The following is a 26,389-nucleotide window of genomic DNA, read 5'->3' as shown; positions in this document are numbered from 1 at the left end:
AAGGTCTATATTAGTGTCCTATTACTGATATAACAAATTACCACAAATTTAGTAGCTTACAACAATACACATTGATTACAGAGGCCTGACATCCAAAATCAGCACCTCTGTGCTAAAACCAAGGTGTTGGCACCACTGTGTTTCTCTCAGAACCTCAAGGAGAAAATCCACCCATCCCTTGCCCTTTTCCCGGCTTCTGGAAGCTGCCTCCTTCCCCTGACTTGAGGCTGCATCACTGACTGCTACTTCCATTGTCACATCCCCTCTTCTGACACTGACCCTTTTCCTCTCTTTCATAAGGACCCTAGTGATTACATGGGCTCACACAAATAATTCAGAATCATCTCTCCATCTCAAAATCATCACTGAATCTACAAAGTTCCTTTTGGCATATAAGGAAACATATTCACAAGTGTGGGTTATTCAGAAGTAGGTTTCTTTGGGGGTCATTATTCAGCTTACCCCAAACTCCCTTTCCAGTCCTAAAATTTCACAAACTAGGAATTCCATTTTAGCTGAATAAGTCAATATACACTTTGTGATTTACCTTTCTATTTTGTGATTTACTTCTGCATCCCTCCCTGATTCCAGTGATTTTGTAAAATTTTAATTTACTTGTTTGCTTTTAATACTGCCTTTGCTTATCTTTAATCCATCTGGCTATCATCTTCATGTTTTAACTGAGGTGTCTTGGACCAAATTAGAAGTTAAAGACCTCCAAATGTATTTGTTATTTATTGTAATATTTGATTAGCTGCAGACTGCATAAAGACAATGTTTCTGCTGAGCTAGCTGTGAGCGGTAAATAGCTAACCAGCATGTTATGCTGAATATCCCAAAGGACAGCTCACTTTATATCTGTTTGTATAACAATTTATTATACTAAATTTTAAGACTCTAAAGCTGGAGAGAAACACATGCAAGGCTATTACAAGAGAATGCCAATGTTTTGAGAGAAATGACAGAACACACTAAATTTGTAGGAATATATACGAGCACGTTGATGAGTCAATGTGAATTTATAATAATTCTGGCCCATGCAACTGGCTAATCTTCAAAGTATGGATTAAAGCTAATTATATCAGACATTGGTTGCCCATGACCAGCAATTTCCAGGAACTGATGGCTAAAGTTCATCAAAGTTCCATCATCACATGAAGAACATCCAGAATTCAGAAATGCAAAGCCTACCAGCCTTTTGGTTCTTCCCTTTAAACTGCAAAAATCATCCTGACTGTATACTTGCTTAATAACAAAACAGGATCAGCTGTCCCTGTCCACAATCTAATTTTACAGAAGAGGAATAACCACTGAAATGAGATCACAGGAAAATCTTCCAGGCTCTCAGAACTCACTCTTCATGCTCCTTCTCCTTACAAAGCACTGCATTATAGGAACTGGCTGATGACTGTGCTTTTCAAACTGGGAGCAACTTGAGAAGGGACTGTGTCTTATTTTTCAGTTCCCAAAGTACCTGGCACTCTAGTAGAGCAACTCAAACAAAGAGAGGGAAGTAAGGATGGGAGGGATGTAGAGAGGGGAGGAAAGGGTTTTAAGGAACATAGTGTGCCCAATAAAGTACACTGATTCAATAAAGTGCAAACTTGCTGTATCTCTTTTGAGAAAAAGATTTCAGAGAAGTAGTAAAGAGTAGCAGCTAAAAGCTCTAGGGTGCCACTGCCTGGGTTCAAAACATTCAGACAATTTATCTCTGTGTGCCTCTCTTTCCTCCTGTGTACAACAGGAGTGATAATAAAGCCTTTTCAGAGGATTACTGTGACATTTAAGGGAGATAATTCATGTAAAGAGCGTTTTATACAAAATACTTTAGACCAATGCCTGGCACACATAAGCCCTTAATGAATGTAACCTGCAGTTATAATATTCCATTGAAACATATTTTTGTGATATACATGCTCATCTGTATTGTTCATATAAATGCACATTTTTAATGATCATTTATATAAAAAAGAAAGGCATATTTTCACATTAAAACAAATGTTGATTTGTTGTCAGCATTTTCTAAACTGATTTTCTAATTTTTACCTTGAAATCCCAATAAATATCAATATGGTCCAATAACAGCCAGAAATTCTTTGCACTTGCAACTACATGCAAAAGCTAGAGAAATTATATAATCAATACAGACTGAGGTCAATAATTGTGACCACTGGACTCATTGGTCACTTGGTCGTAGCTAATATTCAAGTACACAGTTATTGTAATAGTGTCAAACTTCAAAAGGCCACATTTAACTCTTCTATAGATACTATTAAGGCAAAAAAGTACTGTTTCCTTAACTGAATGATACGACAAATGTCACTGACAAGTCAAGGTAATCTTCTCAATTATCTTGAAGATAATTTAAGAAAAAGTTAAACACTTTTTTCTATTTTCCTCTCTCACGCATAAAAACAATAAAGTCTTTTGTGTAACATTATATAATAAAAACTAAGGCCTCTGTCACCAGTTAAAAACAGACCCTGCCTGGCACACTTCCAAAAAGGTAGAACAATACACTCAAATCAAACAACTGATCTTCCAAGCCTTTTAATCAACCAAGAAAGAACAAAAACAAATAAAAGTGCATACAGAAGCTATTCATTAATTCCATGTGATATGGGTAAATTTAGTAAAAGAGCAATTTAAAAAAACTATGAATTTTAAGCCTCTTTTATAACTGTTGCTATTGTTCAGTCACCAGGCTTTCTTGTCCTTCACTATCTCCCAGAGTTTGCTCAAATTCTTCTCCATTGAGTTGGTGATGCTATCTAACCATTTCATCCTTTGCAGGCCCCTTCTCCTTTCACCTTCAATCTTTCCCAGCATCAGAGTCTTTTCCAAAGAGTGAGTTCTCTGCATCAGGTGGCCAAAGTAACACACGATGATATAAGTCCCATTCTTACAGTTTTTCTGCAACTTCAAATTAGATTTCAGACATCACATGTGCTAAAGGGAACAACATGAGTTCCCATATCAAGAGTCATGGGGACAATATGTCCTGACCACAGTGTATCACAACAGTTGTTGACTTTTACAGAGCAATAAACCATTTACTACATGGATCCTACCACAACATTCAAATAAACTACATTTCCCTGCTTGCCTTATGGAAATATCCAGATTTAGTTTAGCAATAAAACATGATGAGGAGCCAAGTATCCCAACTCAGTACTAAGACAAAGAAACTACAGAGACAATTGGGCCCCGTTCTAAAGTATTTAGTGTGTCTTCTCCATTTTGCAGCCTCTTATTATAAATAGTGAAAAGGATCTCCAGATTTTAAAAAAATCTTTTTACAACCTTCAACTATTTGCTTATATGTTTTGTGAGACAATATGCAAAATTTATTCTCATACCCAAGATGTTCAAAGGGTTAATATCCTTTCTTTTATTGTTTCATATTTTAAAATTGACCTTTACACAGAACAACGTACGCTGATAGCATTTTGAAATTCTGCCTTCCCAATAACATCATTGCACAATTTTCCTAAACATACCATTCTCAGCTCCTAGGTGGCTGACAAATTAACTCCAGAAAAGATATAACAAAGGGAAAATAAAAAGTCTACTTATTCTTCCTGTTTTTAACCATAAATATCTATAAATCCATAAAACTTTGAGTTAAAATAGACTTTAAAGATTCTCTAATACAACGCTTCCTAAGGCAGAACGCTTTTATTTAGAGTAACACCAATTACATGTACACTGTGTTCTGTCACAAAACAGACTGGGAATTTCACTACAGATGTAACAGAATCCCTGCTAGGAGGTACACCCGAAGAATCTTTATATTTGATGTTTGCATGTGCAATGCTCCATTCTGAGGAAGGTTCATGGAGGTAATAAAAAGATTTGTTACTATTTTCAAATTTTTTTTAATTAAATGTGCGCCGCACCTTTGAAAAATATGACAGGATCTGAAAAGACAGGGTTGTTTGGTTTATCACATTCTGATCAGAACTTCTGATTGACAGCTACAGGTCAGTTACTAAAAATACAAGGAAAACTTGTTTTTTTAAAAAGAAATAATTTTAGTAAATGCATTTTAAAGTAAAATCTTATAAAATACGAAGCAGACTAAATGTCACACACAGTATCCTTCCTAGTGAAAAGGCTGCGACCAACTGTGTGGGGTTAGTTTATCCATCAGAAGAGAAGCATAAAACAAAGTGGAAAAAAATAATCTGCCCGGCAATGCAGCTGTCATCCACAAAGGCTGGTTAGCAAGAAAGGTTGTGGAATCAATGTTTTGGCAAGTCTCCTTAGGCAAAACGGTAGAAACCCTACTTTTTAAAACTGTGAGTCCTTTTCAGAAGCAATGGTTCAGACAAACCCACTCACACAATTCTGAATGAAAAAGAAAATTCTAATTTCCTCGAACTTAGAGGAATTGGAGAACTGCCAGAATTGGAGAACATTAAGTACTTTTCTTTTTTTTTTGAAAGTGAATAAAGGCTGAACTCTGATCTGAATCTGGTATTCATCCACGGCCTCCCCTTCTTCAGGAAAAAATAATGAATGTTAAAGGGCTTACAAGAATGTCTCAGGGGCAGTTTTTCTAATACAGAACAACAGAACCTGTTCTATGAGTGAGGAGATGTTTGACAGGACTCTATGCTCACATGTTCCATGTGTATAGGTGGCCTGTGACTCTGGGGCCATCCCCCAAAAAACGAGAAGTCATCTAAACAGGACCAGGTCAGATGACTGGTGCGAATGCCAGTGCAGAACCCTGTTCAAACACTTCCTTTTCCACTCCAAGGAGATTATTATAAATTGTGCCCAAATCTGCCTTTTCCTTCACTGAACCAAATCCAGTGCAGTCAAGAACAGCAGCTGTATGACTACTGACATGATTTTTATTTCAAAATAACTACTAAGACTATGAAGAATGATATCAGGGGAAAAACTGAAATTCTATTTGCAGCTAAAGTTCTAGAATATATATGCTTGCACATTGGAGAGATGTAGTGAAAATTATACATAATTTCTTCTTCCTGACTGAATAATTTTAATGATGCTGAATGACTCTTGAAATGCAATGGCTAGTAAGTAGCATGAAATGGAAATTATTAGCAAGATACTCAAGAATTTGAACATGAAATGACAAGAGGGCTTCTTTTTACTTCTCCTCTGCCATGTTTACATGAACTTCATTGACGAAAATCAGCTCAAAGAGTTTATAATAATTAATAGTAGACCTAGAAGCCAAACATCACTCTGATGGTCAGAGGCACTGGTTTCCATCAATAGTGAGAGTTTCTCCCCTTGACCATTGGAATGTCTGTGATCATCATTTCCAAGGAATGTCCTAGAACAGCATGGCTGGGAGAGGCTTTATAAAGCACCTAAATCACAACCTTTAACATAGTCTTCTGTTCTTTCCACTATATCAATATGCTGTGGACAGCACACAGTCAGAGGCAATCTGATCAACAGGCAGAGTCTGGAAGGATGATGGCCCTTTTCTAGGAGCACAACAGACACCTTTGATCTGAGGGATTCCTGGAAATTTTATACAACAGGTTGACCAGAGATGTAAGTGAATGCACACACACTGGTTTTCCTCTCTTCTACCAAAAGTTTCACTCATTTGACTAATTACACAAATAATTCCCATCACCCATCCTCTGTCACCATGTTTTATAAGAAGGCAGGCTCAGTGCAAAGAAACACAGCATATTCTTTCAGAAAACCAGAAGCACAGGCTAATTCATCACCAAAGTGGAAACTCTGATGTCATGATCGATGCTCCTGCCGTTCTTCATCATTTCAACCAGTGACTGAACCGAAAACACAATAGGGTCATAAGTGTCAATTCAGAATATCTTAACACCTGTTAACTAAGCTCTCTCTGAATGTCAACTCCACATGGGTCAGGAATTTTGATCTTTGTATTCGCTGATGTATTCTCAGGACCTACAACAGTGCCTGGCACCAAGTACTATGTAATCATTCATACAGTGAAATGGTCACTGACATGAATAGTCATGACTAACAAGAAAGCAATGCAAAGCTGGCAAGAAACTCATAAAAAATATCTATTTCCTTCCTCAACTGCTACACTGGATCTTTTTATCTGGCCTAACCTCTATTCTCTTCAGAAGCACATACCTTTATTACTTAACAAATCTGCATGTCCTAGATTTTCCTGCACCCCAAAATATAACAAATCCAAGAGATTTGTTTATTTGGATTATATTTAATCCGTGAAAAATGGGAAAATCCAGTTAGATCAACAAAATATTTCATCTTCAAGTATCTTCAGAGAATAGATTTCCTAGCAAAAATAACATACATTTAAACTAATAGTCATGTCACAAGACTGTAAAACACTATTAAACTGCAAATACCATTGGCAGCTAGATATGTTTAGACAGAAGATGAAAAAAATAATATTTATTTTTTTAAACCTGCAAAAAAGTTTCATGTTATGAGTAGAATAAAAGGTTTAAAATATTCCCTTGACAGTTATCTACTCTTGTCCTTTGCCTTCCTACCCTCCTCCTACTCCACTCTTCTTAGCATATTAGTACATTAAATGGAATTCATTCACTTGTTCATCTGTTATTCGATTTGTTCCCTATCTATAAACTTTTGAGAGTGGGAACTGAGCTTCTACATTCTTGTATTTTCAGTACCTAGAAATAAATTTCTATCAGCAAATTATTAATAGAAAGACAGAGTTGAACATTAATAGGAAAGCCATATATAAAATCAGTTAGCCAATCAAAGAAGCTGACAAATTTTAAAGCAATAATGCTTTATACAAAGAAAATCAAGCAGTGATTAATTAATTGCAAAAAGAAAAAAAGATATGTCTTTCTAAGGATTATTCGTTGGAAACACTACCTCAGCTCTATACTGAAAAGCTTGTATAGACCCAAAGATTGGGAAACAAAGGGAAAAAAATGTCTGTGCTCTTGTATCATAAGATGTTTATAATAAAATGCTTTCAGAGATCAAGCATAAGTTAGGTATTCTGGGTGCCCAGGAAGCAACAATATCCTGGCCAGTAAAGATGGCTAAGTCAGTGAACTTTCAGGACATTCTGAAATGAGCTCTTTTCATTAAATGTCATGTGCTTTATTATATAACCTCAGCTCTCTGTGAGCATGTTATGACTATGGCCAAAGTAAAGGAAAACAGGAGTGTCTCTAAATCAATCATGGGCCATGAAGCCAGACAGACTGTATGACAGATGCAATTTTTCTTGGCACCACTTGGGCATAACTAATTGATGACAATCGTATGTCCACACTGGCATATTTCCATGGGGAATGTGTGAGAATATGTCACCACATCTGGATGTGTGGCATGCTGGGGTCCTGAGGCACAAAGATCTACTAACAGCAGAGGCCCAGCAGCTGTGCTCAATGAACACCATGGGAGCTCCACAGAGTGATGAAAGGACCAAATTACCGCAAACTGTAAATACAGATTTATTTCATTAAAATACGAGGTAACTGCTGCAGCCATCTCTTGTTCAAACAGACATGTGCCTCTTAAGAAAAAGCCAGCACCTAACTTCGTAAAGAAAATCTGCATTTCTGCTACAGAAAGATGATGATGCACATAAAGCAGAATCAACAAAGTTGCTATGATTCCCTTTAAAATTAAAAAAAAAAAAACTCCCATGGAAGCTAGAAAGGAAAAATATGATAATCTACTGTCATGTTAGCAAGAATAGCTCTCTTCCATTTAATACAAATGTGAGACTTATATAACTTACTACAAAGCCCATGTTGAAAATTCATTATAGTAAAAAAAAAAAAAAAAACCTGAACATATTAATATATAATTTCATCTTTAATTATGAAACAGAGTAATCAGTGTAAGTGGCTAACTCTTCCTTACTCACAAGTAGAAATTAGGCTGACAAGTAATATCATTCACATAATAAATTATTAGCATTTACTATTAGCAAATTATTTTAAAAATCGATGATTTATACAAAAACGATTAAAAGCTCTCATGAAAAGCCTGATGTTCTGCTCACAAAATTACTTCTTCCTGGGGGGGCCATGTCACGTAGCTTGCAGGATTAGCTCCCCAACCAAGGATCAAATCCGGGGCCCCTGTGGTGGAAGTACGGATTCCTAACCACTGGACTGCCAGGCAAGTTCCAAAATTACTTCAATAAAAAACAAATTATGACTGAGAAATTATTCATACATGTTTAATTAAATACCTGCCAGAAATCTTAAGTCAAATAGTTACTTTTCAATGCACTGTGACAGAAATCCTCCTAAAACAGCACTTTATATTATGTCCTCATGGATAAAATTCAAATATTAATGAGGTCAGAAGCTAAAATATCCTTTGTCTTATCCATTTTCTTTTCCAATGATTTTTTTCCCATCTCTCTTAATTCCTTCCCTTTCATATCCTGCCTTCTGTCAAGCTTCCCATCCCTGCACCCACAACCTGGGCTGACCAGTGGGTAATAAGAGAGGTTATGTCAAATAAATCATTCCTTTCCCTAAGAATAACTAATACATGAAAGCCATCTTTCTGTTTTATTATGATTGCCACTCATCTCCTAAACATTTATGTGGTGATAGAAGGCATCACTAATACATTATACTTTTTCACATGTAAATCAAATAAAGAGAAAAAATTTCTTTTTAGGAAAATCATAAAAGATTCTGTAACACATCCTTTCCACTTGTAGGTCTGCAAATGCTTTAAGTGGCAAAGACTACAACTAAGAGGGAAGCCCCATTTAATACCCTCTATGAAAAGAATTCTTTTCTAAAACCAAGCTGGTTTTAGAAAAGGCAGAGGAACCAGAGATCAAATTGCCAATATCCGCTGGATCATCGAAAAAGCAAGAGAGTTCCAGAAAAACATCTATTTCTGCTTTATTGACTATGCCCAAAGCCTTTGACTGTGTGGATCACAATAAACTGTGGAAAATTCTGAAAGAGATGGGAATACCAGACCATGTGACCTGTCTCTTGAGAAACCTGTATGCAGGTCAGGAAGCAACAGTTAGAACTGGACATGGAACAACACACTGGTTCCAAATAGGAAAAGGAGTACGTCAAGGCTGTATATTGTCACCCTGCTTATTTAACTTATATGCAGAGTACATCATGAGAAACGCTGGGCTGGAGAAAACACAAGCTGGAATCAAGATTGCCGGGAGAAATATCAATAACCTCAGATATGCAGATGACACCACCCTTATGGCAGAAAGTGAAGAAGAACTAAAGAGCCTCTTGATGAAGGTGAAAGAGGAGAGTGAAAAAGTTGGCTTAAAGCTCAACGTTCAGAAAACTAAGATCATGGCATCTGGTCCCATCACTCCATGGGAAATAGATGGGGAAACAGTGGAAACAGTGTCAGACATTATTTTTTTGGGCTCCAAAATCACTGCTGATGGTGATTGCAGCCATAAAATTAAAAGACGCTTACTCCTTGGAAGGAAGGTTATGGCCAACCTAGATAGCATATTTAAAAGCAGAGACATTACTTTGCCAACAAAAGTACGTCTAGTCAAGGCTATGGTTTTTCCAGTGGTCATGTATGGATGTGAGAGTTGGACGATGAAGAAAGCTGAGCGCCGAAGAATTGATGCTTTTGAACTGTGGTGTTGGAGAAGACTCTTGAGAGTCCCTTGGACTGCAAGGAGATCCAATCAATCCATCCTAAAAGAGATCAATCCTGGGTGTTCATTGGAAGGACTGATGTTGAAGCTGAAACTCCAATACTTTGGCCACCTCATGCGAAGGGTTGACTCATTGGAAAAGACCCTAATGCTGGGTAGGATTGGGGGCGGGAGGAGAAGGGGACGACAGAGGATGAGATGGTTGGATGGCATCACCGACTCGATGGACATGGATTTGGGTAGACTCTGGGAGTTGGTGATGGACAGAGAGGCCTGGCGTGCTGCAATTCATGGGGTCGCAAAGAGTAGGACATGACTGAGCGACTGAACTGAACTGATGAAAAGAATAAGCTACCAAAATGAGACCTCTCATGTGAAAATTAGAAAACAAAGACGATGCCTTTTTTCATCTTCTATCAATTCATCTTAGACTTTATTAAACATGGAAGCCATCTACATGACAGAAATGCTGGAACTATCATAAAATAGTATTTTGATACTGTGTATTTAAAAAGCACAGGCTCACTATAGATCACAGGAAGGTGGAGAGTGAGAAAAAGATTGAAAGAAGGAAAAAAGGGTGGGAAGAAAGAAAGAAAATGCAGCTGACATTAAAACTTTTTAGGTAACCCTTTGATTTCACCACCTAAGTCTCTTCTACTGCTACTAATAGCGGTGACATTCGAGCTAAAGATTCGGACTCTGCATCCAGTCTGCACAGATAGTCTAATTCTAGGCACTCTGTTTGGCTTATTTTCTTATCATCTTCCTCCAGGCAAAAGTGTAAGATTGACATCTCAAAGGAATTTTATTAACAGACATAAATAGTTTTGTCAATATGCAATGACATCTTGGTAAACGAACCAATCTTATTTAACAATAGAGTTATCCTGTTGCTCTGACTTCCATGTCAGTGAAACTGCTCGTGAACCAGTCTCCCCCACACGACACGCAGCAGCTATGCTCCCATGGACAACTCCAGCCAGCCCCTTCACTGCCTCCCGATAGCAGAGTTCCAGAATGCAGACCCAAAGGTACACAGGACAGACATAAAGTACTGCAAGGGCTCACCACCCTGACCCTATTTTCACATATCACAAACCCTTCATCCAAGGTCAGGGGGAATAATCTAGAAATGCAGAGTCCTTGACTTCACATTTTGCTTAACAACCATCCAACCAAGAGCAGAGTCCAGTGCCCAAGTAGCACATGGCAGCAACAGGAGCTGTTCTAATTCACAGTTCAAAAAGTGTATGGCTCTATTATCTATCTTATACACAGAAAAAGAAAGTTTTCTGCAGTCTTTTCTAGCCCGAGTGTGAGAGCTAAATCCATCAACTATTAACCAGTCACAGGTTCACCACTCGGCCTCACACCCTTCGGAGACCCCCTGTTTGAGGTGTTTTCCTTCTGTGTGAACAGAAACCCAAAAGACACAGCTTGATGTGACTCAGATGCCTTGATGATCTCCTTCCCCAAGTCAAACCACAGAGAAACCAGGTTTCCATTTTTCCCTATTGATAAATATCCTGGAATGTAGTACCATAAAATTTCCTTTTCTAAAATGAGACTATATTGAAGGTGGATGCTATTAGAGACAGTGAAAACTAGGAAGTAAGACTAAGGCTAGAACAGGGGCTTTCACAACTTTCTCTACCTAGTATCACAGGTAAAACCCCACTTGAAGAAACAAACGGTCACCTGAAAGGAAGTCATCTCTCTTCCCTTCCTTTCACACATGCATGGCATCACACACTTACCTGACTTTTTTGCCTTGTTCAGAGAGCATCTTCACCAAATCAGCAATGGGGTACTGAGCTTTGGCTGCACAGAGACCGTAGCCTACAGGAGCATTGAGAATACAGAAGAATGCGGTTTTATTTCAAATTGTATGAATTACAATTTCTCTCTTGACTGAAACATATTTTTATGCCAAAAAGGGCAATCAGTTAACAGAACTAGAAGTGAAAACAAAAAACTGACAATATGGACTTTAAAAAATATTAGCCTAAATTTCAAATTCAAAATCTCGTGGTCCCTCCTCAGCCCCCTACAGTGCCTAACAGTGCTGGGCACTCCCTCCCACATCACACACACACATGCACGCATGCACACACACACACGCATGGTGTACACGCTCTCGCCCGCTCTCACATAAATGTTTTCAAACTGTCACCCTACTTGGCTTTGAGATCACTGCCGTCCCTTAGTAACCCTCCAAACTTTGCCACTATTCTTCCTCGATTTCCTTGAACAGATTGTTTCCTTCTGTACTCCCGCTCTTAAATCCTGACTCTCCCCAGGGCTTTAACTTTGCACCTCACTCTCTCCCTGGAAAATCTCAGCCCATCCCACAGCTTCAACAACCTCCTGAAAGTAAAAAAGTATTAGTCGCTCAGTCACGTCCAACTGTTTGCGACCCCATGGACTGTAGCCCGCCAGGTTCCTCTGATCATGGAATTCTCCAGCCAAGAATACTGTAGCGGGTAGACATGCCCTTCTCCAGGGGATCTTCTCGACCCAGGGATCGAACCCGGGTCTTCTACATTGCAGGCAGATTCTTTATCGTCTGAGACACCAAGGAAGCCCCAACTGCCTGACAGCTCCCAATCTGCCTCCAGGCTCTGCCTAACACTGAGCTCCAGTTCAGCCTGTCCACTGTCCAGCTCCACTGCAAACTTAGTGTTTCCAAATAAGAACGTAAGATTTTCCGCCTCTGCCAAAAAAAAAAGTGCTCCGTAGTTCTGATGTCCTTTCAAGTATGACCAAAAACATCAATCATTTCCCTTCTCCTTCAACCCCTGTGTTCTGTCCCTCCACCCTTTCCAGTGAATCTCATATCTATCCCCACTTTCCTACCCTCGTTTTTTCAAAGACCGATCTCTGCTGAAGGTATTCTCCCTACCTCCCCCACCCCAGTACCATTCACCCTCTGGGGTCCAACACAAATCCTGACTTCCCAACAATCCTTAGGTTCCCTGTGATAGAAAACGTGCCTACATTGTCCAATGCAGCCCTTATCATAACCCATCTTGCGTTATTTACTAATCTGACTTTTCCACTAAATGGAAAATGCCTAAAGGGAAGACAGTATGTCCTTTACTCTCCACTTTCACACCCCAGGACAGTGTTTCTCAACAGGTAACACCAATGCACTCTGGCTGGGACAACCCGTGCTGCAGGAAAGTCCGAGGCTTATAGTATATTTGCTTTACCTGTTCCCATACACACTAGCTGACAGTAGCAGCCCCATCTTTGAGAAGCCAAATCCCCAAATCCATGTGTTTCAAATGCCCAGAGAAAAATAATGCTGCCCCTACTTGAGAAGACTGTCACCTGAAGTTTCAATTCTGCTAATGTGTGTTGTTTACATCTTAGTATAGTCAACCAACAAACTACCACATGACAAAATCAATTGATTTTCTTTACAGAAAACTTCTATGATAGCATGATAGAGTTAAAAGCCTAATCTGAAATCAATGTATTGCCTGTAATAAATGCCATGGCATTCTTTGATGAGTAAAGAAGTACTGGGCCAAGCCTCAGGAAATTGGGAAACTGAAGCTTGGGGAGATGAACTGACTTGGGCCACATGTCAATTATTAGAGGCAAAATGAAAAACGTAAGTAAGGTGTTATGACTTCTAGACCAAGTCCTTTCTACTGGACTTGTTACCTCATCTTGTTGGAAATCACATGATTGTCAATGATTTTTTTTAAATATTTACTTTTAGAAAGAAAGATATTTACATTTACCAACCTTTACTGAGTGAGTCTAACGAATGAATTGAACACTTTCATATACTATCTAATCCTGACATAGGCCCAAAATTCATCAATGAGAAAAAAAACAACCAAGACTCAAAGATGATTTAAACATTTTGTACTGAATCACAGAAAAACACAGGTAGAATCTACTACCTCAATTTATAAAATCTCTATAGATAGATTCCCAAACTATTGACCTAAGCCAAGAATTCTCAGTACTATTCACTTAGTAATCACAGGATTGTTTCTAAATTTCCATTATACTTTCAAAAATGAGTAAATTCCAATTTGATTTTTCCTATTACAAGAAATTACTTTTAAGTGATTATAGGTTGTTTGCTTTCGGGTTTTGGTTTTTTACCTGGAGTAATAATAATGCTATTAGCTTCTCGAATCATGTCAATTGCATTGTCAAGGTTGATTTCTGTATGTGTGCCAGAAATTTCCATGGGTTTTCCACCAGCTGTTGAAGTGGTACCATAGCCTCCAAGAATCACATTAGCCAGGGAGCGATTCATTGCCTGAAGAGCAAAATTACCAGCTGTGAAAATTTAATCCACATAAATTTTCTGTGAATACAATAGTCAAAGTCAATTAAAGAGGTTTACTTGATCACCTAAAACATTTTAACCAAATAAATTTGATCGAGTGTCTGAAAATTATTTCAAAAATTTAAATGATAAAAAGATGTCTGGGAAATCACATCATTGTTTTCTACAAAATCAACTTCACACTGATATATTTTCCATCAAAATAAATTTTAGAAAAGCATTTAATGGAAAATTACCAGTGACTTTAACATATATATTAAAAAAGTGCTAGTTGCTCAGTCGTGTCCGACTCTTAGCGACCACATGGACTGTGGCCCACCAGGCTCCTCTGCCCATGGAATTCTCCAGGCAAGAATACTGGAGTGGGTAGCCATTCCCTTCTCTATGGCATCTTCCTGACCCAGGTATCAAACCTGGGTCTCCGTCATTGTAAGCAGATTCTTTACCATTTGAGCCACCAGAGAAGGCCTAAAAACTCTGATCTAGTCATTCTTATCTGTGTACTGACTAAGCAAGTTCTATCTCCATATTGGCATGTATTTCACCTGAGTAAAAGAGAATGAAGGCTATAGAAATTTTACAAGGTGACTCTACCTATCGATATCTTAGGTGAACTCTGCTACAAGTTCAAGCTGTCAGGAGGCAACAGGAAGAATCAAAGGATAGAGACCCCTATCATTTAGAAGTCTGCTGCCCTCTGCCGTCAAGAAAAAAAAGTGAAGGAGTTGACACTTTTCAAAGCACCTACAGCTCCAAGAAGCAAGAACAGAAGTGACTGGATTCATCATTAGCCTTTTTAAATAGGTCACTTCCAAAAAGGTAAATGAGTAAGTTTATACCCTGCTTCACTAAAATTTACACCCACCTTTTAACTAGAAAGATCATCTAAGGAAAAAGTAAGCGGGAGGCATTTATTGGATGCTCATTTACAATCATCCAACCTGGTGTGCTGTGGTTCATGGGGTTGCAAAGAGTCGGACACAACTGAGTGACTGAACTGAACAAGGTACCATACAAACACGACTGGACCATGTGACAATAACGGATTTGAAAATTGTCTGCAGATCTCCAGAAGCGTGGTGGTAAAAAAAAAAAAAAAAAAAAGATAGAAATAAAAGACCAGAAGCTGGATGTTTTCAGTAATCAACAGCATTTTCAGAACACTATACATAATCAAAGTAGTCATCTAAATGATCATAACTGATATCATTTCATAAAAAAATTCCAAACAATTAAATCTTATTTTATGGGTTTTAATAAACATATCATTGATCCATCATTTATACTATTTTAAACCTATACAAGTGTCAAAGTATACTTTTTTAAAAAAGACAACCCTTTATTATTAAAGAGCAAAAAGCATCTGGAGACTTTCAGTGATAAGTAACACATCAGAGGAAAAAAAGAAAACTCATCCAAAGATAGGCCAGCCTACTACCACCCTAGGAGAGAGATTTACATAAACTGCTGAAGTGGACAGATCGAAGGCAAGAAAAGAGAAGAGAAAATGAGAGCCTCACTTATGTTTCAAAGATGTGGATCAAAATGTCAGAATTTTTAAGTTGTTCCTTTGACCTAACCTCATTTATCAGACATTCACATTTACAGAGCCCAGAGTCTGGTAAATTTGTCCAAGATTATTACATATAAAATAAAGCTCAGAATATCCTTATGCATATTACTAACAGATAAGAGGATCAGAGAAAAATTAAAGTGATGCTTTTAAGTTCTTCATCCTAATCCAACATGAAGTTTCAAATTCTTAACACAACCTCCTTTACTTAAATCCAAGGTTGAATGAAAATCCAAACAGCCATATCTGAGACTTCCCAAACATTCAACATCTGCTGATTTTTATAAATCCTTTCCAGTTTTGAATCACACGATTTTGAAACTAAATTACTAGAAATACGTTCTATCAATTTTTGTCCTTAAAAATGGTTTCAAAGAACACTTTCAAACACTAAAATATTTCTGCAATAATTTTCTTTTAGTCAAACATACAAAAAGGCTCCATCACTTGCATCACACAGCCCTATAAACAGAGAGATGACAGAGGAACAAGATGTAGAAGAATATGACCAATTTACTCTCACTTGGCTTAAAAGGAACCCTTCTTTTCTTCCTATAAAGCTGAATGGAGGAGAAGGAAACAATTTCTGAGAATATTTAATTAGTGTCTACCCACTTTTGATGGTATCTTACAAGAAAAAATAGGGAATCACACAGTAATTTAACAATCAAAGTCAACTTGTTAAACACATATCCTCAATTATATCACCATTACATTAATTCCATGTGGTCTCTTAAAAACTAAATCAATCTTCATCTCTGAGTTTACCATTGCAACATCATATTTCCAACAAATGTTTAGGGTTTAGGGCTTTGTTTTGTTTCCTTTTTTTATTTTTATTTATTTATTTGTTTGTTTTTGCTTGCTTGCTTAAGTGACCGATGAGACTACCCTGTGACCACTGATCCACAGCCTGAAGAGCTCCCAAGTTTCAAGACAAAGCATTTGCAACACTGTCCAGGACTGTTCCTTTTAAGTTATTAAGCCCCATAATGAAAATTGTATGCTACATTAAAGAGATCCTTAATTCACATAATTCCAAGCAAACTAAGAAATAAATATGAAAACAAAGGAAGATCATAAAATAAACAAAACCAAAGCAATAATAACGTGTATACCATTGACAAGCATCCCCTCGTTTCAGTGCTTTGTAGGTGCTAATTAGTTGATCAGAAGGCAAAAAAAAATTATTTTTGGTTTGGCTTTCATTTACTTCATTCTGCTTTATTTTCATTTGGAAACAAGCAGCAAAGTACAAAAATCAGAGAATTTAGTCTGAGAATGCTATTGCATTTTTGCAAGCCCTCTATATTCCAAGCCCTAATTTGGACACTATCTCAAGTAAATGAACTGTAAAATCATAAAGAGGTTAATGTCTCTATGATCCTGGATATAAAGCAAATCATTCATTTGAGCTGGCTATTTGGACACTTTCGATATTTTCTAGTTTTTATAATATTGGGTGTCGTATAACCAAGCATTACACTCAGAGGATACCCAAGAGACTTCTTTGTCAGGACAAAAATTCAATTTTCAGGATGATACTTACACTTAGGGTCCATTCCATCCCCTCTCACATAATAAAACCACTCTGCTGTGATTTGGATTTGGATTATTTCCTTCAATAAATGATAAAATTATGAAGGTAAACGTACTAGTAATATTAACAGATATTTATAAGAGGTCAATCACAATAAACTGTGGAAAATTCTGAAAGAGATCGGCATACCAGGCCACCTGACCTGCCTCTTGAGAAACCTGCATGCAGGTCAGGAAGCAACAGTTAGAACTGGACATGGAACAACAGACTGGTTCCAAATAGGAAAAGGAGTATGTCAAGGCTGTATATTGTCACCCTGCTTATTTAACTTATATGCAGAGTACATCATGAGAAACGCTGGGCTGGAGGAAGCACAAGCTGGAATCAAGATTGCTGGGAGAAATATCAATAACCTCAGATATGCAGATGACACCACCCTTAGGGCAGAAAGTGAAGAGGAACTAAAAAGCCTCTTGATGAAACTGAGAGAGGAGAGTGACAAAGTTGGCTTAAAGCTCAACATACAGAAAACTAAGATCATGGCATCTGGTCCCATCACTTCATGGGAAATAGGGAAACAGTGGCTGACTTTATTTTTCTGGGCTCCAAAATCACTACAGATAGTGATTGCAGCCATGAAATTAAAATAGGCTTACTCCTTGGGAGCAAAGTTATGACCAACCTAGACAGCATATTGAAAAGCAGAGACATTACTTTGTCAACAAAGGTCGGGCTAGTCAAGGCTATGGTTTTTCCAGTGGTCATGTATGGATGTGAGAGTTGGACTATAAAGAAAGCTGAGCACCTAAGAATTGATGCTTTTGAACTGTGGTGTTGGAGAAGACTCTTGAGAGTCTCCTGGACTGCAAGGAGATCTAAGCAGTCCATCCTAAAGGAGATCAGTCCTGGGTGTTCATTGGAAGGACTGATGCTGAAGCTGAAACTCCAATACTTTGGCCACCTGATGCGAAGAGCTGACTCATTTGAAAAGACCCTGACGCTGGGAAAGATTGAGGGCAGGAGGAGAAGGGGACGACAGAGGATGAGATGGCTGGATGGCATCACCGGCTCGATGGACATGGGTTTGGGTGGACTCTGGGAGTTGGTGATGGACAGGGAGGCCTGGCGTGCTGCAGTTCATGGGGTCGCAAAGAGTCGGACACGACTGAGCGACTGAACTGAACTGATAAGAGGTAGTATTTCTGCTACTATAACTTCTCAAAGAGGATTCCAAACTGGGAAATGAGCTAATAAAACATTCATTTTAAAACTGCTATATTCACTTGAATGTGCCAGGTGCAAGGGCAGGCTCCACAAACACAAAGGCAAATAATAAATAGTGTCTTAAAATATCTTCCTTGTAAAATGAGAATATTTCCTACCTCCAGAATTAGTTTGAGAATTAGAAGTCAATATTTGTAAAGCACTCAACATAGTATACTACATCCAATTACAAGTAGCTATTTCACTTTTATTATTATTATGAACCACTCTAAGCTGTTAAGTACAAGCCATGGAGAAACCATTTCTTATAATAAACTAATTGCTTATTATAAGAAATAAGCAATTTCTTATAATAAAGCTAAGAATCAATGAAGACTAATGTGAAAAGTCAGAGAGCAGGAAAATTGAGAAGGAAAGGAAATTTGTACTTTTGAAATATAAAACATGGCAGGCGTGTTTTTGTTGTTTGTTTTGCAAGAAGTCATAGGAACGGACAGTGAGCAGTAAAACAAGCACCCTACACATCACTGGTGGGAGCTTTGACTGGAATGCCCTTTGAAGATCAACTTATCAATATCTACAGTGAACAAAAAAATCTTACTCCCTTTGGTCAAGTAATTGTACTCACAGAAATTTGATCTAAGAAAATAATCCATGATGCCTAAGGAGGAATACTACAGCAAAAAAATAGTTAAAAACAACTAATATCATGGACTTGGATAAATAAATTATGATATATCTTTGTGATATAATAATATGTAGACACTAAAATTTATTGGTAAGAAAATTAAAAGTTAACATAGAATGTATTTAAACATTTAGACATGAAAAAAGAACTAAGACTAGTGTTAACAGGTAAGTGGTAATGTGATTGTAGGTTATTTTATATCCTTATTTATCCTTTTCTATTTTCTTAATGAAAGATGTTTCATTTATTTTTGTAATTGAATAATAATTTTTAAAAATTAAAGCTTCAACTGTTCTTGCTTCCAAATTACTACAATTTGCTATTATAGAGTAGCAATCTGACCCAGTGTGATTTCTATGGTCACAGACCTTGTTAGCCTTACATACAATATAGGTATTAAAAAATATCTGAGGTATGCTGACAGTAAATGACATGCCTGAGGCAATGAAAATAGAAAAGAACAGCAGAAACAGGTCAATAAATATGAAAGAACAGATAAAAATTTAGAGAAAGATGACATAGTTGCAAAAGTACATTGGAAGGGCTGACGCTGAAGCTGAAGCTCCAATACTTTGGCCACCTGACGCGACTGAAAAACAACAAAGAGAAAGACGATGTAATTGCAGAAACACATGTAGAAAAGAGTACTTTCAACAAGTGCCTTTTATACCTTATTCTAGTAAAAGCTATAGAAATGCTACTTCAAAAGTTATTATAGTTACTATAACAACAGAAGAAACTAAGTGAACAAGGGAAAAGAGAGGAAATAAAAGACACAGAAATTTGGGGAATACTACTGATAAATTTAAGAACCTAACTGTGGTGCTGGAGAAGACTCCTGAAAGTCCCTGGGACAGCAAGGAGATCACAGCAGTCAATCTTAAGGGAAATTAACCCTGAATAGTCACTGGAAGGACTGATGCTGAAGCTAACACTCCAGTATTTTGGTCATCTGATGCAAACAGCTGACTCATTGGAAAAGTCCCTGATGCTGGGAAAGATTGAGGACAGAAGGAGAAAGGGGCGTCAAAGGATGAGATGGCTGGATGGCATCACCGATGCAATGCACATGAACTTGGGCAAACTTCAGGAGATGGTGAGGGACAGAGAGGCCTGGTGTACTGCTGTCCATGGAGTCACAAAGAGGTGGACCTGACTGGGCGACTGAACAACAACAAGGAAAATCATTTAAGAGGAAAAGAATAAATATTAGAAGGTATCCATGCTGACTTTTCAAGAACTATATACAAGTCCGCCCTTCCTCTCCCCACTGGCCTTGTAAAAATTCAAATCCTCCCATTTAATTTTAAAATTAGTATTTAACATCAACCATTAAGTTTAAGTGGGACTTCCCAGGTGGTGTTAGGGGTAAAGAATCTGCCTGCCAATGCAAGAGATGCAAGAAATGCAGGTTCAATCCCTGGGTCAGGAAGATTCCCTGTAGTAGGAAGCGGCAACCACTTCAGTATTCTTGCCTGGAAAAATCAGACAGAGAAGCCTGGTGTGCTAGAGTCTCTGGGGCAGCAAAGAGGACACAACTGGACACACACACATAAGTTTTAAGTATTAGTGACAATCTGCTGCCCCCCGCTGGCCATTTAGATTTACCAAATGAAGCAAGAAAACTCTTTCTACTACAACTGAATAAATTTCTCTTCTTTATAAACATTTGCTTCAAAAAAAATACTCCAAAGCCTGACACTCTTCCAATAGGAAACACCTTTCCAAACTCCTTGAAAAACTTGAAGGATTTTATTTTGAAACCTCACAGCTGGTTTGGAACTTAGGCTTTCAAATTTTTATGTCCAAAGAAAACTAACTTTTTATTATGAAAAGAAATTTTTTATTATGAAATTCAATTTTAAATTAAAACATAAGAGAAATTCTGAGCTGTAAAATTAGGGCTTTTAAAATTCTAATAAAAGAATGAAGGTGGAGTCATTTTTCTGCCTGAGTGATCAATCAGTATAAAGGCAATTCTGACTTTACCCAGTTTCATGCTTGTACTTTCACAGCTATTCAAAACTATTATTTAGAGACTATCTATCATTTGAAAAAGTGCTTTAGTCAAAACTTTATATTTGTAGGTTATCTTCTTGCCATTAAGAAGAGAATTAGAAACAAAAAAGAAGCTAGGAAGTATTTGTCTTGTTAATTTTTTTTTACAAACCATGCTGACCACAAAACTTCAAGATAGCACTCTCACAGATGACCAGTGGGAGTGTAAATTGCAGCAAGCTTTCTGGAAACCACAGGACAAAAAGAAGACAAAGCCCCAAAAATGAGCACTCCCTTTCACTTCTAGGAATCATCCTAAGACAAAAATCAGAAATGTCAAAAATGTACTTACGTACAAGAAAGAAACATCAAACAACATTAAAGGTAAAGCATCAGGGAAAAATTAAATCTTGAATATCCATACGATAGATTCGTATGAAACCCTAAAAACAGTATTTAAACAGCATTTTTAATATAGGCAGCAAGACTATCACATGGAAGATTAAAAAAATTAAACAGAAATCCTATGGACAGAGGAACCTGGTGGGTTAGTCCATGGGGTCGCAAAGAGTCAGACACAACTGAGCAACTAACACACAGCATACAATATGATCAGACAAGTAAACACAGAGATCTGTAATACACAAAGAAAAAATTAAAAAATAAAATCTTAAGTGTTTTAATCACCAGATGAAGTTAGAAAATTTTTGTCTTTATATTTAATTTTATAAATTATCTACACTCAGGTACTTTACAAGCAGTCTGGCAAATTCATTCAAACGAACACTCCAATATTTCTGCTAGAGAGAAAAAGGACTGGCATGGTCATTTCTACTGCAAATAAAAGAAATAACAGACAGGTCCTGATTTTCACAATAGTATCTCCTTCTCCTTCACTGGCTGCTTCCTTACCACACACATGATGTAGGACAGGATCGCGCCCGAGGAGCCAATAAGCGCACCCACGATGGTCAGCAGATTGTTGTTGAGCAGGAAACCCTCTGCACACAGAGCCCAGCCTGAGTAGCTGTTCAGCACAGTGATGACCACGGGCATGTCAGCACCCCCAATGGCAGCCGTCAAAGTCACACCCTAGTACGAAAACCAGAGTGGAATTCAAAATTCACGCATTGGGAAGGAACCTCTGACACTGAGCACTCTGGTTCATAATCATTCCAGTTTTCCAATTAATATATCTACATGTAAATTCCATGCCTGGGAATGATCCCTATCAGATAGACTCTCCTAGAGATATAACAAGTGAAAACACTGAACCACGTTTTCCACCTGCAAAAAAAATCCCCACATACCTAAAAGGCACTAACTATGAACAGGCAGAAATTGGAGAGGGGTCTACACTTGGAAAAAAGTAATAGCACTGAGTTGATGTTATAGTTTTTATGACTTTAGCTGATGAGCAAAGAGGGTCCTGTTGGTGCCAAGAGAAGCAGCTAAAACTCAAATACAAGCCCAGTGTTATTGGTTTGAAAATCTGAGGGTAAAGTTTTGGGTGACTAAGCAATTACTCACTCCTGTCCAAACTGTCACGTGACACCTTTATTGCTCTGGGGTCTTCTCACTGGATCAGTGTTTCGGTCAATAGGAATTTAAAGAGACAAGGGTTTCAGTTCTGTTCACTGGTGCCTGCTGCATGACAAGCCCTCTAAAATAAAACAAGTGTCAAACAGACCTTGTCCATTAGTTGCTCTCACACTTGATAGCTCTGATATCAAGCAAAACAATCATATAAAATGAAGGGATGACAGAAGATGAGATGGTTGGATGGTATCATCAACTCGCTGGACATGAGTTTGAGCAAGCTCTGGGAGCTGGTGATAGTCAGGGAAGCCTGGCATGCTGCAGTCCATGGGGTCGCAAAGAGTCACACAACTGAGCGACTGAATTAAACTGAAGCAATTACAATATGTCTAACTTTGTGCTATGCACCATAGATGATTTTTAAAATTTTTAACATAAACTTCTTCAATGAAGTATACACTAAGAGTATACTAGACAAACATGAAGTAATCCGTGAACGACACACAGCTAATATAGCAGCACTATACACTGCTATAATAGAATGCTAAACTGTGACATACAGACACACAGAATACTGTATGTATCCACATACTAAATGCAATAACCAGAGAGGAAAAGGAAGACCAACCTATCCTAGAAGGTTTCTCTGAACCCCCCCACTGAACACACAGGGTTTAATAAATGCATTTCATTTTATACGACTATTTGGCTTGATATCAGAGCTTCCGGCAAATGTGAGAGCAACCAATGGGCAGGGTCTCTCCGACACTTGTTTTATTTTAGAGGGCTTGTCACACAGCAGGTACCTAATGAACAGAACTGAAACTCTTGGCTCTTTAAATTCCTACTGACTGACACATTGATCCAGTAAAGAGACCCCAGAGCAATCAAGGTGTCCTGTCCTGTAGTCGGGACAGGAGTGAGTAAGTGAAGAGAAGGGGGATTTTATTCTTACACTCTTCTATATTGTTCAAACTCTACGAAGATGAACACATAACAACATATTAAAACAATTTTATTCCATCAGGGGTCTTGATGAGACAGAAATCAGGTTAGACTATAAACTAATAAAATACTTAGTTCCTCACTAAGAACGTGCTTTCCATCTCTGACCTCTTACCATGATAGCAGAGAGGGCTGACACAGAGCCCAGACAGGTGATGCCAGTGGTGAAGCTGGGGTCCATCATGAAGGGGATGATCCCACCCACGCTAGCAGCCAGCAGGCCCGCATTGAGGAGGTGCCTCCCAGGGAGCAGGAGAGGGGCGGACTTCAGGATTCCTAGGGTGGAGGATGAGGCCATCAGAGCCCAAGACGTGTCCAGAGAAATCCCCTCAAACACTCTAAGTCATTTAATCATAAGCTACAAAATGTAATATTAGGATAAAAACATGCTACTTAAAATAGCACTTTATATCACCAGCTACTGAAACATGAAAGCATAAATTAGAGTTCTTACACATAAACATTAATGGAAGTGGGAAAAGTATGGCTCAGCTTAACTGTCCTTTGATCACACAAGTTCATTACTCTTTGTCATGGAATCATGAAAAGTGATTTTTCTTCCCCATATGACCAATACAAAAGTTAAGTGTGGTCTTATTTATTCAAAACTTCAAAACTGAGTCCTAGACCATTCGTTTTTCTGATTCTATCGACTGAGCCCAAGGGAGAAGGGTCCTTGTTTACTAGCTGCTTTTAAAGACAGAGCATATCATAGGCATTAAGCTCTTCTGTGATTTTTAAGTTTCACAATGTTCCCCACTTAATTCTAATGACTTGATTACTGAGATGCTAGACCAGGTTTTTAAATCACAAACTTGTTTTTCCAGAGACTCGCGTTTTCATGAAAACACTGAAAGCAGCTATGCTGCTGCTGCTGCTAAGTCGCTTCACTCGCGTCCGACTCTGTGCGACCCCATAGACGGCAGCCCACCAGGCTCCGCCGTCCCTGGGATTCTCCAGGCAAGAATACTGGAGTGGGTTGCCATTTCCTTCTCCAGAAAGCAGCTATGAGAGTTTTTTTTTCCCCCTCCACTTCTATTTTCATGATTGGCTTTAATGGTAGCCAAAGCTGCCACACTAGACCCCTAAAATGTGTATTTGTTTTCAAAGTAAGTACCGTATACTAATCACACAAATTTATTCAATAAGCCTCTCTCTATTCTGGGAAATGTATAAAGTTTATTTCTGTGAATGCTATACAGGCATCTCTAACCAACGATTATGAAAATGTCATTTTGTTCATATGTATCATCAGATGTCAGCTAGTCCCTCTAGGCAAATTTTTGTGCACTAGTGTCCTCCATGAGCTGTCTGCAGAAGCCCTGGCTTCAAAGCTTTGTGAGATTTGTAAAGACCAATAAAGAGAAGCCATCTTTATTTAGAAAAAAACTTTCATAGTGTTTCCCAGAGTCATACAAATACTCTTCACCTAATAGGTTCTACTACTAAGCCATTTTCTGAAATTGAAATGGACCCCTGAACACCCTAAACAATAGATATTCACCTCCATGTTACACTGGGTCACTTACCCTGCAATTTTCCATAGGCAACAAGAGACCCACTGAAGGTGACCCCACCGATGTAAGTACCGAGGTAGGCCACTATCTTGGTAAGGTTGGCTGCCGCATCCGTAGCGAAATGAGGATATTCTATGATGTACTCAGCTATGCAAGTAAGCACAGCTGCCAATCCCACTAAACTGTGGAAAGCAGCAACTAACTGAGGTAAATCAGAAATCTGGATGCGTTTTGCAATTGTCAATCCTGTCAGGAAATGAAAGTCAAAGAAAAATTAAAGCATGACAGACCTTTGAGAAATAATCCAATAAAGCCCACAATTAAATATTACTTGGAAGGAAATCTTGTCACTGGAACAACATGAATGGACCTTCAGGGCATTATACTAAGTGAAATAAGCCAGACAGAGAAAGACAAATACCATATGATCTCACTTACATGTGGAATCTAAACAAACAAACAAGCTCATAGATACAGAGAACAAATTGGTGACTGCCAGAGGCAGGAGGTAAGGGGTGGGCAGAATGGGTGAATGGGATCAAAAGGTACAAACTTCCCATTATAAAATGAGTAAGTCCTGGGGATGGAATGTATAGCATGGTGACTATAGTTAATAATAAAGCTGTATTGCAGATTTGAAAGGTGCTAAGAGAGTAGAACTTAAAAGTCCTCATCACAAGAAAAAAAATTTTACGTATGGTGACAAGTGTTAAATAGACTTATTGCAGCGATCATTTTGCAATATATATATGTATATATCAAATCATTATGTTGTATATCTGAAACTAGTATAATATTATATGTCAATTATTCTTCAATTAAAAAAAAACACTAAGGTTATCCATCATTGTCATTAATAACTATTTATCTACTTCCTAGCAAAATATTCTCTTACAGGACTATCCAGGCAAGAACATTGGCTTAAATACCCTTTCATACAGCAGGTTCTTTCAACCACCTCACCAATACCAACTCCAAAGAACCCAAACACATAGCATCAACTTCTCCTTACAACCTCTGAACATTCCCCTGGACTAATGCTTCTTCAGGTTACTTAAAGTTCCAACTAAACCCCTTTAATTCTCCCCACTGCATGAACAACCCAGGCTCCCTTCCCTATTAGCCATCACTTGCCCCTAGCACACAAGGAATAGCTGGAATGAAGGCAGACCAGGTTTTCAGGGGGGCAGAAGGAAGCCAAGTCCAAAGGCAATGAAATGCAAGTATCTGAATAGAAAACAACCAAACCAAGAGACTCTGAAGGAGTTACCTGGCTACAGGTAGATGGTCCAGAGGACTGGGGCTCCTAATATTTGCAAAGACCACATCTAAAGGTTTTCCTGCCATTCACCTACAGCACAAGCATTTTCC

General features: G+C 38.1%; 1 protein-coding gene across 31 annotated transcripts in view; it reads right to left on the bottom strand.

The window, feature by feature from the left end:
* NNT (nicotinamide nucleotide transhydrogenase) overlaps positions 1-26,389 on the bottom strand; it is a 91,231-nt gene that overhangs the window by 10,924 nt on the left and 53,918 nt on the right. For 18 of the 31 annotated variants that reach the window (XR_014061373.1, XR_014061374.1, XM_081517668.1 and 15 more), the window contains 5 exons: positions 25,031-25,264; positions 23,617-23,777; positions 21,870-22,049; positions 13,745-13,904; positions 11,377-11,458 (listed from right to left, as the gene is read on the bottom strand). Coding sequence is in view for 29 of the 31 variants with exons in the window: in XM_081517668.1 (XP_081373794.1) it covers positions 11,377-11,458; positions 13,745-13,904; positions 21,870-22,049; positions 23,617-23,777; positions 25,031-25,264 (817 nt within the window). In the remaining 2 variants the exon portion in view is untranslated. The remainder of the gene's footprint in view (positions 1-11,376; positions 11,459-13,744; positions 13,905-21,869; positions 22,050-23,616; positions 23,778-25,030; positions 25,265-26,389) is intronic. The other 13 variants (XM_081517683.1, XM_081517688.1, XM_081517682.1 and 10 more) reach the window with 1 other exon arrangement.

This window comes from Giraffa tippelskirchi, chromosome 8, assembly GCF_054371585.1.
Source record: "Giraffa tippelskirchi isolate mGirTip1 chromosome 8, T2T-mGirTip1v1.2.pri, whole genome shotgun sequence".
In the NCBI taxonomy this organism is placed as follows: Eukaryota; Metazoa; Chordata; class Mammalia; order Artiodactyla; family Giraffidae; genus Giraffa; species Giraffa tippelskirchi.
The sequence above is the reverse complement of the archived record's forward strand: the minus strand, read 5'-3'. Positions and strand labels throughout refer to the sequence as shown.